Source organism: Malania oleifera, chromosome 4 (assembly GCF_029873635.1).
Source record: "Malania oleifera isolate guangnan ecotype guangnan chromosome 4, ASM2987363v1, whole genome shotgun sequence".
Taxonomy (NCBI): domain Eukaryota; kingdom Viridiplantae; phylum Streptophyta; class Magnoliopsida; order Santalales; family Ximeniaceae; genus Malania; species Malania oleifera.
In genome coordinates this window covers 95,760,725-95,775,163 of record NC_080420.1, presented here as the reverse complement: position 1 = coordinate 95,775,163, position 14,439 = coordinate 95,760,725, and the positions used below count along the sequence as shown (strand labels likewise).

At 39.6% G+C, this 14,439-nt stretch overlaps 1 protein-coding gene across 2 annotated transcripts in view; it reads right to left on the bottom strand.

Annotated features, from left to right (window-relative positions):
* LOC131152739 (beta-glucosidase 42) overlaps window positions 1–14,439 on the bottom strand; it is a 109,331-nt gene that overhangs the window by 81,565 nt on the left and 13,327 nt on the right. For both annotated transcript variants that reach the window (XM_058104592.1, XM_058104593.1), the window contains exons 2-3: window positions 14,084–14,150; window positions 13,916–13,974 (exon numbers count right to left, since the gene is read on the bottom strand). In XM_058104592.1, the coding sequence (XP_057960575.1) occupies window positions 13,916–13,974; window positions 14,084–14,150 (126 nt within the window). The remainder of the gene's footprint in view (window positions 1–13,915; window positions 13,975–14,083; window positions 14,151–14,439) is intronic.

Below are 14,439 nucleotides of genomic sequence, written 5' to 3'. Positions count from 1 at the left end.
CCTGAGCCTCCATCACCTTCTCTGAGCCTCCGGCGACCCTCTCGCCACCGGTGTTGGCTCCTATCTCCCTTCTATGCAGAATCTTGGCTGGTAATCTAGGGTTTCAACAGCTTGCCCTCCTTGCACTTGTACCTCCCCGTCTTCCCCATTGTCCCTCTCCTTCCACTTCCAGTGAAAATGCGTCTACGATCAGGCTCACAGACTAACAAGAAGAAGGCCCAATCCCCAAGAATTGGGCAGCAGAGGGATCAAGGCCCATTGAGGGGTGCATCGTCTTCACAGGGGCACGCAGCTGTGGGTGAGCAAGACCAGTAATTAAGAGACGTGGGAGCCTTCGAGGTGCCTCATGAGGAACACCAGTTGCCTCGGGTGCGTTCTTATACGCCAACCAATATGGCACCAACCCTAGCAGCCACTCCTAGGCATCCGGAAGGCAGACGCCCTTAGCAACCCCTCAGTTCTAATTGGCCAACCACACCATTGTTGACTCTTGAAACCCACGGCTTGATGGTGGCGTTGGTACGGGCGGCGACAACTGAAGTAGCAACCTATTATGGCCCCGGCAGTGCGCCGGATAATCCGTTCCCTGTTTCTGATTCCGATTCTGAGTCGAACTAGGATAGGAGACCTAGGATCCTTTTTGTGGCGCTCTCTCTACATATGTACTGTGCTGTAGCACACTTATGATTCTTTTCTTTTCTTTTCTTTTCTTTTCTTTTCTTTATTTTCTTTTTATATATAACACCATGCTTTTGGAATGGCTATACTGAGTTTCTGATGCTTTATATATCTTGTACTGCCGTTGATATTAATAAAATTACATGGTGTTTTTGGTTTACATGTCTTTTGTGCTTTAGTGTATCATTGCTTGCTCTTTCTGGATTTTATGCTTATTACATATGCAAGTACACTGAGTGATTTCATTGCACCATGCAGTGTCTCCTCTCCCATGCATTCCAGGTTCTTTCTTTCCACACTTCAGTGCGGACACTGAAGTTTTAAGTTGGAGGTAGGGGGTCGAAAAACACTACATGGCACATTTCAAGCACAAATGACACATTTTTAAAATTTTCCTGCAACACTATTTGTTTTATAACATGTTAACATTGTTTATACTATTTACATACTTTTATATTACCTATAAGTTACATACATAGGCTTATCAATTATATGACCTTGTTATGCTCGCTAACGAAGTAGTGAGTTACTTGTGCGTAATTTCACATAACGTAGCCTATGTACTGATATACTACTCTATGTGGGTTGACTAGTGATTCATTTGTGTTAATATGGTTACGTAAACTCTTGTATTCACATGATACTTCACGAAGCTAAAAATGCACTTTCACGTGATTTGTAGCACTTAGGGTTCCTTGAGGGCACTAAGAGAACAAACGTGGCGACTATGACACCTTGTGAGGTACTGTTGAGCCTTTCGTTTATTTCTTGAGTGTTTGACATCAAACTCCAGTTTACGGAACTCAACTTTCCTTTTCCTGGATTTTCTTTGCCCGCTAGTCTCGGTTCTTGCATTTGCTTGCCTAAAGGCGATATCTAGTGAGAAGATATAAACCTAGGTATTGTAGCCTACCCAAGACGTGAAAATTGAGCCACTCCTAGAGACTTATTTCATGGACTCCTTTTCGAGCTTAATTTCATTTCGGAGATATGAAGATGACGTAAAAGTCGTGAAAATTGTCCTAACTGACCATGAAAGAAAATGCATAAAAGAATGAGCAGAAGAAAGAAAAAGAAATGAAAAATATATAGTTACATGCTCTAAATATAAATGGGTCAAGTTAGGGACACAACACATATGTTCTTACATGTTTGAAGACTCTTCAGCTGTCTGATACATAAGATGTACTCACGCTTGGTCTATGAATAGGTCAATCTAGGGTGGTCTTGGTTGGATGTGACGAGTAGGTGAGAAGAAACTAGGGTGAAAGACCCAACACCTCATTAATAGGCTGTATCCCATTTTTATGAGACTAGTTCATTCCATGCTTAGCGTTAGTTCTTCAAAATATGTGGGATGTTTGATCATGACATTCTTACTCACATATAAGAGTGAACCTATTTTCCTGAGTGTTTTTTAGGGTATACCAGTGAGGCTGAATCAAGACGACCGTTCTGTAGGTGTCCAAGGGTATCCTGAGTGCGGCAGATCATGCACTTTACACATGCCTTGTGATGTGGCCTATCCATACTTGAATTTACATGATAATATTAACTTTGAATTGCAATTGCTGGATTGATTCTCTATGAGTTGTGTTTTTCCTGATGGCTATACAATGTTGAAACTCGTATGAGTGATTTGTTGTGGAGTTGTTTATATAATAAAGTTATGGATGAAGGAGCCTGTACGTAATTAGGTCATATTCTTGCATGTAAAATGGTGTAGCAGTGTTGCATGTTATATTACTTGACGATCACTGATACTGGTGTTAGTGGGTACCGCCCTGGAAACCCTCACGAGACTACAACTCGTCCACTAGGATCAACTTAGGGGTTTAAAGCCTTGTTGCATATGGTAAATGCAACCGTGTTTCCTGCGAAAGAGGAGGTAGATAGGATTTTCTAGTTTTCTTAGTTTTTACTTTACTCGAGGACTAGCAAAGTGTAAGTTGGGGGTTGTGATGAGTCCCTAAAATGCACTATTTTAGGCCTCCATTTACCATTGTTTATCCTCATTTATTTTGTATGTGACCCTTTGTTAACATAGTTCGGAGTTATGCAAGGTTTGTTTGTGTTTCAGAAAATACAGGTTAAAATCAAGGAGCTAGACATTACAAGAAGCCAAAGGAGCATTTGGGACAATTAAAGCTCAAATCAGATGTTCAACCAAACTCCTGAAGCCTCAACATACATCAAAGGAGAAAATACTCTGTTTGACCATGTGGTGCACCCAGCAACATAAGGGGCGACCAAGTCACAAGCTGTAAACTCCAAGATTCAGACTGAAGACAAAATGCTGCAAGCTTCGACCAAGTGCCTCTCAGGGGCGACCAGGTCGAGACATTGAAGCTGACTGAGCCAGAGTTACCGAGAGTCTCGACCAACAGTTCGACCAGGGGGACCATGAAGGGCGACCAAGTCAAGTTCCTGAGATTTCCTGAAGATCAAGATCCTGAAAGTTAGTGATAGACTTAAGACGTCATTGAGAGCCACTTAAAGTAGAAATTAGTGTAGATTTCAATACTTGTTCTGGTTTGTGCGAGAAGTCTTCGAAGGCCTATGACAACCTGCGAAACTCTTGTGCTTCCAAGTAGATAGATGATCGTTTGGTTGTAGCTCCAGTCGTTAGTGACAGACGATTTGAATGCAATGGAATGATCTTTTACATGCTTTCATCTTTACTGCTTCCCTTTACTTGCTTTCTTTTACATGCTTTCCTTTACTGCTTTCTTTTACTTTCATGCACTTTTAATGTTTAGATTGTGATGAAGTCTTAGAGTTAGGATAGCAGATATACATAGTAGGCTATGGATGCTAAAAAGTTATTGCGTGATCGTTGAGATAGGGTATACTCCGGTTCCCGATCGTGCTCCTAATGATTGGCACACTCTTGCTACCCTATGCACTCGAACGGTTCCTTTCACCGTTTAGCCTAATACGATAGCTGGCCAAACATAGTTTACACACACGACAATCTAAGTCGGATTCATAACTGAGCACTGCTTTGTAGGAGTAGAGTTAAAGTAAAATTTACATGTTTTCAGTAGGTTGTTAGAAAACCCCATCAAAATCTCTCATTTTCACTTTCTTTTACACAAAACTTTAATAAACTAGATTGGAAGTGGTTCATAACTGCACTTTAGTCCCTGTGGATCGGCACCCGACTTTCTCACTTTCTACAGAACTTAGGAGTAGTTAGGTTTTATAAATTGTATTTTTGGTAGTAAGGACCAAGCCTTGGCGAGCCTACCACTCATCCTAAGTGGTTCATAACTGCCCTTTAGGTTACCTTTAAATGTTGTTCCACCCTATGACTCTGGTATCCAAGTCAAGTTCATAGGGCTTACCTCACCTCAAGAATCTTAAAAGAACGTTATCATGCCCCTTTCAGGTTCAGTGTCAAGTTGATCAATTTAGTGTCTTAAGAACCCTTAAAGTTCATCCATGCAAAATAAATACAAGGAATCCACGATAGAGGAACATCTAAGAATATCAAGAACATATCTTGCGATACCAAAAACCAATAGAGTATCAAGAGAAACTCAGGAAAACCAATAAAACAAGAAGAACCCAATAAGCTCTTACGTGTGCTTCCCCAAGTATTGAATGTCTTCCCGATGTTTACAATGTGAGTTCCACAGTGGGGTGAACGTGAGCCCCAAATGAAATCCTTCTTTCAAGGCTCCCTAAGCCCCTTAAAGTCTTAAATAGGCAAAGGTGCTAGGGTTTACCTTAATTTCTCCCTTTTCCACAAATACCCCCAAATCAACAAGGAACTTCATTCCTTGCTCAAAAAGGTGTTTGGGCAACACCCTAACCTCATTCTCAATGAGAAACGACTAAATGGGCTAGAGACATCCTACTCGTCAATAAAGGGTGAGCAAAACTCTAAAACATGAAATTGGAGCTCAAAATTGCCCTGAACCCACAATATGCATGCTAACACACTAGGAAAATATTGAGGACCCTTAATTGATTGCTCTTGACTCACTTTTTTTTTCCTTATTTTCTTAATTATTAAGCATTAACCTCAAATTTTGGCTAATTTGACACCAAACAAAATAGGGTGCCAACATTGTCCTTGTGGTTCAACAACTCCAAACTTAGTCTTATGCATCTAACGCTACCATTGCTCATTCAAGTACATTAACACTCCTAGCCTCTTCATCCTACTCAACATGTGCTATTGATTCTAGTGCTTCCTCCTATATAATAGATGGTCGTAATTTATTTCAACCTATTAAAGTAATGGGTAAATTGTAAGACCTAATCTCAACGATTGGTCTCTCCCTCTATTTATAATATATGACAAGTACATAAAAATCACCATAAAACTCCCTACTAACTCACACTTACTAACATAACAATAACACATACTAAATGACCCAAATAACCAATGACACTCCTCGCAAAGCTAGAGCATTGATATCATATCATTGATTTCATATCCTCCTAGCTCGTTACAAATGAATTTAACCCAAGCACCCCCAAGGTTTTTGTGAATAAAACAGAAAGTTGAAATTCAGACTCCACATTAATGGTTGTGATCATCTTATGTAAAAGTTCTTCTCGAGCAAAAGTAACAATCAAGTTCAATGTGTTTTGTCCACCTATGGAAGATTGGGTTAGGGGCAAGATGAATGGAAGCTCGATTATCACACATCAACTCCATAGATCAAGAATGTTGAAAACCAAGTTTTCTGAACATGTTCTCCAATCAAACAAGTTATGTAGTGTAAGCCATGGCCACATACCCTAACTTAGCACCTTGACTTGCACACCACAGTTTGTTCACTACCACCAACAAAAACACAGAACCTAGTTGTGGATCTTCTATTCAAAGATGACCCGGTGTCACGAGCTAAGCTTGTTCAGGGCATTATATTTGGCTGTGACCGCTTATCTCGTGTGCTTAGGATGGGTTTCCATCATGTAAATACTAGTGTAGGGTTATTTCTGCTAGTAGAGTCTTTGTAAGCCAAATAAAGTAGTATGACTCCTCGATCACTTTGATGTTTCCTAGTGCCAGGATGATAATTACATAAAAACCTCTTTAGGGGAGGGTGAGTGTTCATCAATCATTGTAAAACTCACTAGCAATTGTCGACGTGCTTAGCCTACTTGCCTCCCTCGCTAAGTACAACATGTCAACGAAAGATTTGTTAATAAATTACGTTTGCTTCAATGTTTACTACTTGGTTGCCACGGCTTTCATGAATTGATTATTATTTCCGCTGCTATCTGAATGAATGTTAATGAAAGTGCTTTGTGGATGAATGTTGGTAAACGATAGCAAGAGTGCTTTAGCTAGCGCCGCACAGCCCTTCACAACGGTGTGAAAAAGGCGGACCGTGACATTTGGTATCAGAGCCAAGGCTCAATTGCTACGAGAATTCAGTTACCATCGTTGCGGGATTTTGGAAGCTTTGGTAATTGACCATGGCACCAAACAATGCTAAAAGACTTAGTGCACTGGAAGCACAAGTTGAAGAGACAACCAACAATATGGCCAACGAGATGGCCCAACTAAGGGGACTTGTTGATGAGGTGATGGGATCACAGCAACATCAAGCAAGTTTGACAAGTGAAATGTCAAAGGACTTTCACCACACGGTGGAAACTTTGCAGGCCCGGATGGCTGATCTGGATGCAAAGGTGAATCTGATGGTTCTTGCTATGGGGAACTCCAACACTCCGAGAGTCAGCAAGACCAAGGTGTTAGAGCCCAGGACGTATGGGGGTGCCCGTGATGCTAAGGAGTTAGAGAACTTCTTGTTTGATATGGAATAGTATTTTCACGCTGTGAGAATACCCTCAGAACAGGTGAAAGTGGATACTGCAACCATGTACTTAGTGGGTGACGCCAAACTGTGGTGGCGTGCTAAGTACTATGACATTGAGAATGGAAACTGTGTAATTGATAGTTGGGCAAACTTGAAGAGAGAGCTCAAGGCCCAATTCTTTCCTGAAAATGTTGAGTATAATGCAAGGAGAAAACTGAGAGATCTCAAGCATACGGGGTCGATCAGCGAATATGTGAAACAATTTTCTACTTTAATGTTGGATATTCGAGATATGTCGGAGAAGAACAAGTTGTTCTATTTTCTTGAGGGGATGAAACCGTGGGCAAGGACTGAACTTCATAGACAAAGAGTTCAAGACTTGCCTACCGCACGAGCTGCTGTAGAACGCTTGACTGACTACGCTGGGGAGAAAACCACTTCGCCTAAAGGATCTGGCGGAGAGGGAAACAATGGAAAGTCTTTCAAGAAAGGCAAACCCAAGAGTGGGGGAGCCGACTATAAAGCATCAACCTCAAAAGAAGCTTCGTCGTCTCGAGGGTTCAACACACCCAAGGGAAATGGTAAACTTAAGTGTTTCTTATGTCGAGGTCCTCATAGAGTTTTTAAGTGCCCTCACAAAGCATCACTTAATATGAGTTACAGGCTTCCATTGTAGAACAGGCAGTGGAAGACGATGGGGAAGAGGATGATGCCCCAAGGGTGGGTTCAGTGCGGTTGGTGAACGCATTAGAAAAGCAGGCAAAAACACCGAAAGTTACATGAGCAAAAGGGTTAATGTTTGTGGACTTGAGGATAAATGGGAAGAGTACTCGCGCTATGGTGGATACGAGAGCTACTCATAATTTTGTTTCGCAGGTGGAAGCATGGAGACTCAACTTATCCTTAGAGAAGAATACAAGACGCATGAAAGCAGTTAACTCTGTAACCCAGCCTACTCTGGGAGTAGCCAAGCAAGTGGCTATAAAGCTTGGACAGTGGGAAGGTCATGCGAATTTCACAGCGGTGCCATTGGATGACTATCCGGTCATTCTAGGAATGGAGTTCCTAATGTGGACGAGGGCAGTGCTGATGCCTTCGGCTGGTTCCCTGTGTCTGATGGGAGATCACTCATGCATGGTGCAAGTCGTTGCAACGAAAGGAGACAACGCGAAGTCCCTTTCAGCCATACAACTCAATGAAGGATTGGGTAAGGGTGAGCAGACACGTCTAGCCACGATGGTGGTAGACAAAGAAGTAGGCCAAGAGCTGGAGCCTACGACCATCAAAGCAGTGTTGGATGAGGATAAGGAGGTGTTGCCGGATAAGTTGCCTCAAAATTTGCCTTCACGACGGACTGTGGAGCAAGAGATCGAGTTGTTATCAGGAGTGAAACCACCTGCTAAAGGGCCATGTCGGATTGTGCCTCGAGAGATAGTAGAGTTGGGGAAACAGCTTGATGAATTGGAAGCGAGATGTGTTCGCCCTTCCAAAATGCCATTGGGAGCATCGGTGTTGTTTCAGAGGAAACATGAAGAGCATCTACGGAAGGTGTTCGACAGGCTGAAGGGAAACAGTCTAAATGTGAAGAAGGAGAATTTCTCTTTCGCTCGGCGGAGCAACAAATTCCTTGGTCAAGTCATTGAACAAGGTCGTATCCGGAGGGGTATGGAGAAGGTAAGGATGATTCAAGAACGGAAGATCCCCACGACAGTGAAGGAGTTGCGTTACTTTCTTGGCCTTACTGGATACTACAGGAAGTTCGTTGAGGGGTATTCGCGGAGAATGACTCCAAGGACAAGACTACAAGGAAGGTATTATTGGCCGCACATGCGGGATGATGTGGTTGATTATACCAAAACTTGTCTCACTTTCCAACAAGACAAGGGGGAGCGGAAGAAGTATGGTACTTTCATGGCCGCACCAAAGTACTGTTCGGCAGAGGGGACGACACAATTGTTCCTTGTGACTGTTGTGAAACATTGGGGTGTTCCCCAAGTTATTATTTGTGACCAAGATTTAATGTTCACTGACAACTTCTTAACAGAGTTTTTCAGGATATTCAGGTCACACCTTGACATCTCTTCAAGTTATCATCAACAGACAGACGGACAGATGAAGAGATTCAAAGAGCTACTAGATGAGTACTTGTGCCATTGTGTCCACGACAACCAGAAGAATGGCATGCAACTACTTGATGTGGCTCCATTCTGTGGCAACGCCCAAAGGTGCTCAACTACCAACAAGAGCCCTATTGAGCTTGTTACAGACCAACTGCCGCTGTTACCTCGCACAATGGGCGAGCTGTACAGACACAAGAGTCCCAAGGTGTGCATCTTCACCAGAGAATGGAGACTGAATGCAGAGTTTGCCCAAGCCTATCTGGAGAAAGCTTCTAAGCAGATGAAGAAGTGGGCAGATCAGGAGAGAAGACCGCAGTTTCATGTCAGCTACCTCAAGCCATTCAACGCCAACACCAACAACCTGAGCAGGAGTCAGTCAAACAGCGCAGAGTTGAAGATAGTGCAACTTGACAGACATGAAGTTGAAGAGATCCTTGCAGAAGGAAAGTTCATATCCTCAAGGAAGAAGCGGCAGAAGTTCCTAGTGAAGTGGAAGTGCCTTGATGACAAAGAAATCAGCTGGATTTCTGCGGAAGATTTGAAGCCATTCTTGGACAAAATTGAAGTGTACCTACCGCCAAAAGTCTACGAGGACGTCGACCGCATAAGTGGGGGAGAATGTCATGAGTTAAGCTTGTTCAGGGCATTATACTTGCCTGTGACCGCTTATCTCGTGTGCTTAGGATGGGTTTCCATCATGTAAATACTAGTGTAGGGTTAATTTCTGCTAGTAGAGTCTTTGTAAGCCAAATAAGGCAGTATGACTCCTCGGTCACTTTGATATTTCCTAGTGCCAGGATGATAATTACATAAAAACTTCTTTAGGGGAGGGTGAGTGTTCATCAATCATTGTAAAACTCACTAGCAATTGTCAACGTGCTTAGCCTACTTGCCTCCCTCGCTAAGTACAACATGTTAACAGAGGATTTGTTAATGAATTACGTTTGCTTCAATGTTTACTACTTGGTTGCCACGGCTTTCATGAATTGATTATTATTTCCACTGCTATCTGAATGAATGTTAATGAAAGTGCTTTGTGGATGAATGTTGGTAAACAATAGGCTGGCTAGTTAAGCAAGAGTGCTTTAGCTAGCGCCGCACGCCCCTTCACAACGGTGTGAAAAGGCGGACCGTGACACCCGGCCTAATCTACATCGACACCCTTGATATAACTGTGACCCCGATCCTGATACAAGAGACGTCTCCCAAGTGCACCTTCAGGTATCTCAAGATGTAAGTTGTTGCATCCTAGTGACTTGTTCTCAGAGAATGAAGAAACCTGGCTTAAAATACTTGTCACAAAAGAGATATCCAATTAAATGATCTCTTTTGCAACTGTGACATAACTCAACTTCCCAGCAAGTCTTTTTCAAGACTGGTGAACAAATCACCCATATTTGGCACTAAGTTACTTTTAGGATCCTTGGGTGTACCAAAAAGTTTAGATCCCAACATCCCAGTCTCATATAAAAGATCAAAAATGTATTCCTCTATGACAAAATGGTTATATACGATATTTGGATACTTCTATATTCAAGAAATATTTCAATGGTCACAAATCTTCAATCCAAAACTTAGTGTAGAAAATGTTTTAGGCCCCAAGTACTTTGATCATCATAGCCAATAATCACAACATCATCCACATACACAATAGGGCACTAACTTATTGTTAAGATCCATGGATGTATCTATAGGTTTGGATTCCAACAGCCCAAACTCATCTAAAAGATCGAGAACATACTTCCTTTGTGACAAGATGATTGCCATACAAGATTTTGATACTTCTACACCCAACACGTACTTTAGTGGTCCCAATTCCTAGGTCTGAGACTTAGTCTATGGGAAAAGCTTTAGGTCTTGGATGCGTTGATCATCATCACCAGTGATCACATTATCATCCGCACACACAATAATCAAAATCTCATTAGATGGAGTATGGCGATAAAATAGATAGTAATCTATTGCACACCATCAAAGGCCAAACTCCACTACTATAGCACTAAATTGGCCAAACCATGGTCCATGATCTAGGAGATTGTTTTATTCTATACAATGACTTCTTAAGCTAACACACCGAGCCTAACTCCCCTAAGCAACAAACCCAAGTGGTTGCTCCATATAGACCTCCTCTTAAAGACCACATAGGAAAGCATTCTTCACATCTAATTGATGTAAAGACCAATGACAAGAATGGCTAAGGAGGAGAGAGTGTCTCAAAGTAATAATGCCCACAAGACTCAAGTCTTGTGCCCACGAGCCTCACGTCTTGTGCAAAATTCTAGTGGTTGAACAATAACCCTATTCCTTCACGAAAAAAAAAAAAAAAACCAAAATCATTTGTACCCAAGACTTTATCTACAAACTCCAACAAACCAGATCATAAGCTTTTCCAATGTCTAACCTGAGAAAAACCGTTCATACTCTTCACCAAGGTCTTAAATTTTGATTTCGATTCAAATTTCGAAGCTCCAAAAGTACGGAAATTTCGACGAAAATTTCAATTTCGATGTCGATTTCGATTTCAATTTGAAAAAATAACGGAAACTAGTAGTAAAGCATGGAATTCTTTGTGAAACTTTAGAAATAGTTAACCAACATAAAAATATAAGTTTTAAGACAAATATATTACAAATTAAATACATCTATGTTTTGTATGAGGTAGAAAAGTTGTAAAATAGTATGTGTATCAAACATGTTAGTAAGATAATGTACATTAAACATATTCAGTTAATGCAAATGAAATTCATAAATCATTTAAATATTATTTATTATACAAATATTGATAATTTAGACATGAATGGTTAAATAAAATATTACTATAAATTTATTTTTTCATATAATTTCAAAAGCATTTGTGATAACCTTTTGTTTCAATAAAATAAATTAAAACAAAAATTTTACTTCACTCTCGAGGTTTCGATAAATTTCGACCAATTTCGCTAAAATTTCGAGGCTTTGATAAATTTCAGATGATTCGTTGAGATTTCGATGGAAATTATGCAAGATGGAAATCGACTGCCATTTCGATTTTGAAGGTGACGGAAATCAGAAATTTCGACAGTTTCGTGGAAATTTAAGACCATGCTCTTCACATCCTCCACTTCATTTGCTGCCAAGGGAATGACTCTATACACAGTAATCAGTAATCACCAACCTAATATGTCTGAAATTTTTCAGTTTGATGGAATGGTTCTTCCGGGGTACCAAATGACAAAAATTAGAACCAATATGTATTCATTAGATCATTAAAAATGGATTTCACCATGAATTGGCGTAACTTTCTATCAATTTAATGCAAAGGATGTCGAAGCTCCCAAATTGTTGGAAATGACAGCGTGAATTAACAAATCTGCATAGCTATGGTGGGAAGGGCTTAGGAAGCGGTTTTCTTAAATAGAGCTCACCGGGATTTTTTTTTTTTTTTTTTTTTTATGTTTTTCCCCTTCTCGCTTTAAGGATCCCTTGTCCTCTCCTAGGTTTTATTTTCTCTTCTCATTCTTAATAAATTTCCTTTGCAATCAAAGAAAAAACCATTCTATCAATTTATTACTCATTGACCACTTTCTATTAGTAAATCTTCCTTTTCATCAAAAATAAAGATTAGTACAAGGTGGTAAAGACAGAGACCACAAAAAACAATAGCTTTAAGCATTTTGAAATTTGATAATAAATTTATAAAATAACTACCGCATTTTCTTCAACCTTTTATGTCTAAATTAGTTGAATTTACATGTAAGCTAATATTTCATTTATTTATAAATTTCACTTATATTAATTGAACATCTTTAACAAGCTTAATCAGTCTGCACTTTATATTTGCTGCACAGTGCACCTTATACTCATCATTTATGCATTTTATTTAAAAAATTCTGGTTATAAATCATAGATTATATGCCATTTAACAATTTTCCAAAGTTCCATAAATTTCATGTTTTATCGCTAATATTTGTTTTTTATAGTAAAAATTAGAGGTGTACAAATTTACCAAAAACTGAGCCAAGTTGAACTGTTTCACCATTTGATTCGCTTTTTCAATTGGGTTTTAAACTTTTAGAAAATGGATTTTGGTTTTGGTTTCAGTTTTAATTCATCATACACTTTTACATTTATTTTGTGTCAATAATTAATTACTTTATAGTTTTTAGAGAAATACATGATAATAAAAATATAGGATATGGAAAGTCTTATAGAAAAGTAAGAGCTCTCTTTTTTTCTCCATCAGTAATGTGGGACAATGTAGCTTCCCTAAATTGTAGTATCGTATTGCAATGCAAAGGTTTATAGAAGAGCAAGAATTCTTAGCCTTTATCCTTGGTCAACGTGAGACAACTAGAAAACTTGTACAAGGGAGCTTCTTGGATTGGAGCATTGCCAAGCGCCTGATGTTCTTGTCCCACATCGATTATTTTTTCAGTGGGAATCATTCCCCTCTCATATAAAAACCAAGGGCTTCCCTCCACTTCTCATGCAACATGAGAACAAAACATCTTCATGAGATTGGGTTTATTTTTGAAGCCTCAAAAAAGTTTAATCAAAATTTAAATCAAGCTGAAAATAAGCATTAAATTCTTATTCCCTAGGAATTTGTTTTTAAAGAATTTTATTAGTTCAAATGGAAGTGTTTTCTTATTTGCATGCAAAATCTTAAGTAAATGGGGAAAAAAAACAAACAAAAATGACATTTACTGGTTCATTTCTTCACCTGGGACTACTTTAGGCAGAAGCATTGGTGTCTGATTGCACCTTGCACCTTGCACCTAGATGCACCTTAGGTACACGGTACATGCTACACGTACACCTTTACCAGCTAGAGAAAAAACTACTCTTCATGAAACTAAAAAGAAAAAAAAAATCCAAAAATCAAATTTATATAAACAAGACTCTAAGCTGCTATTGTAAATCTTAAAGCTTGCCTATGATTGGTGTTTGGTTTTGGATACTTTTATAGGTTTAAGAAGATGAGGAAGATTGGAAGGGCTTCCCTTACAGATCCTGTATGGTTGTTCAGCCCTGTTTCTATTTTATATGTAAATTGTGCATGCATGCTCATGTGTTTTAGCAGTCCTGGGTCTTTTAGGGTCTTGCCCACAGGGCTCAATATGTTCTTACTATAGTTAATTTTTCATCAGGGAAAAAAGGTTCACCATATATGAATGGAAATAGACAAACAATAACCCTCAGTCACCACCCACTTCCCCCCAAGGCACAGGAGGACAGTTGCAAGAGTTTTGAAGGTTTTATAAGGAAATATCAATGCAATGCAACACAAACGAAAAAGGGGAGAAAAATAGAGATAAGAAAAGTGCACCCATTAAACAGTATGCTAATTATGACCTTGTAACGATGATATTGATCCACTGAAATATCTCCATTGCTTCCATCACAAATTTTTCCTGGCAGGGAAAAAATGAACAGAGGCTCCGTTACAAAGAGCATGGTAACTTTGAACTTATCAAGCTAGACATGACTGTCATTGCATCGGAAGTATTAGAAAAAGTTCACCTTTAGTGTGTGAAAAAGCATCCCAAATACTAGCACCCCTACCACCCTCCTTGCATGCCCCTTCAACCTACACTTAGGAAATACAAGAAACTGCATTCAAAAATTGAGAATTGTGAAACTTTTTTTTCTCACAGAATCTGTTAAAAACACTATTGTCAAATGCAAAACATCCTAATTTCTTAATATTTGCATCTGTAGATCATCATTTGAAACTCATGCAGCAAATACTCCACATAACAAGGATGTTTCACTTTCTCGCTTTCTTTTCCTTTTAACTTATCAAAACTAGAGTTTAGAACTTATGCACATGAACAAAAAATTGAAAGAATGACACAGATATGAATACTGAAGCCAGA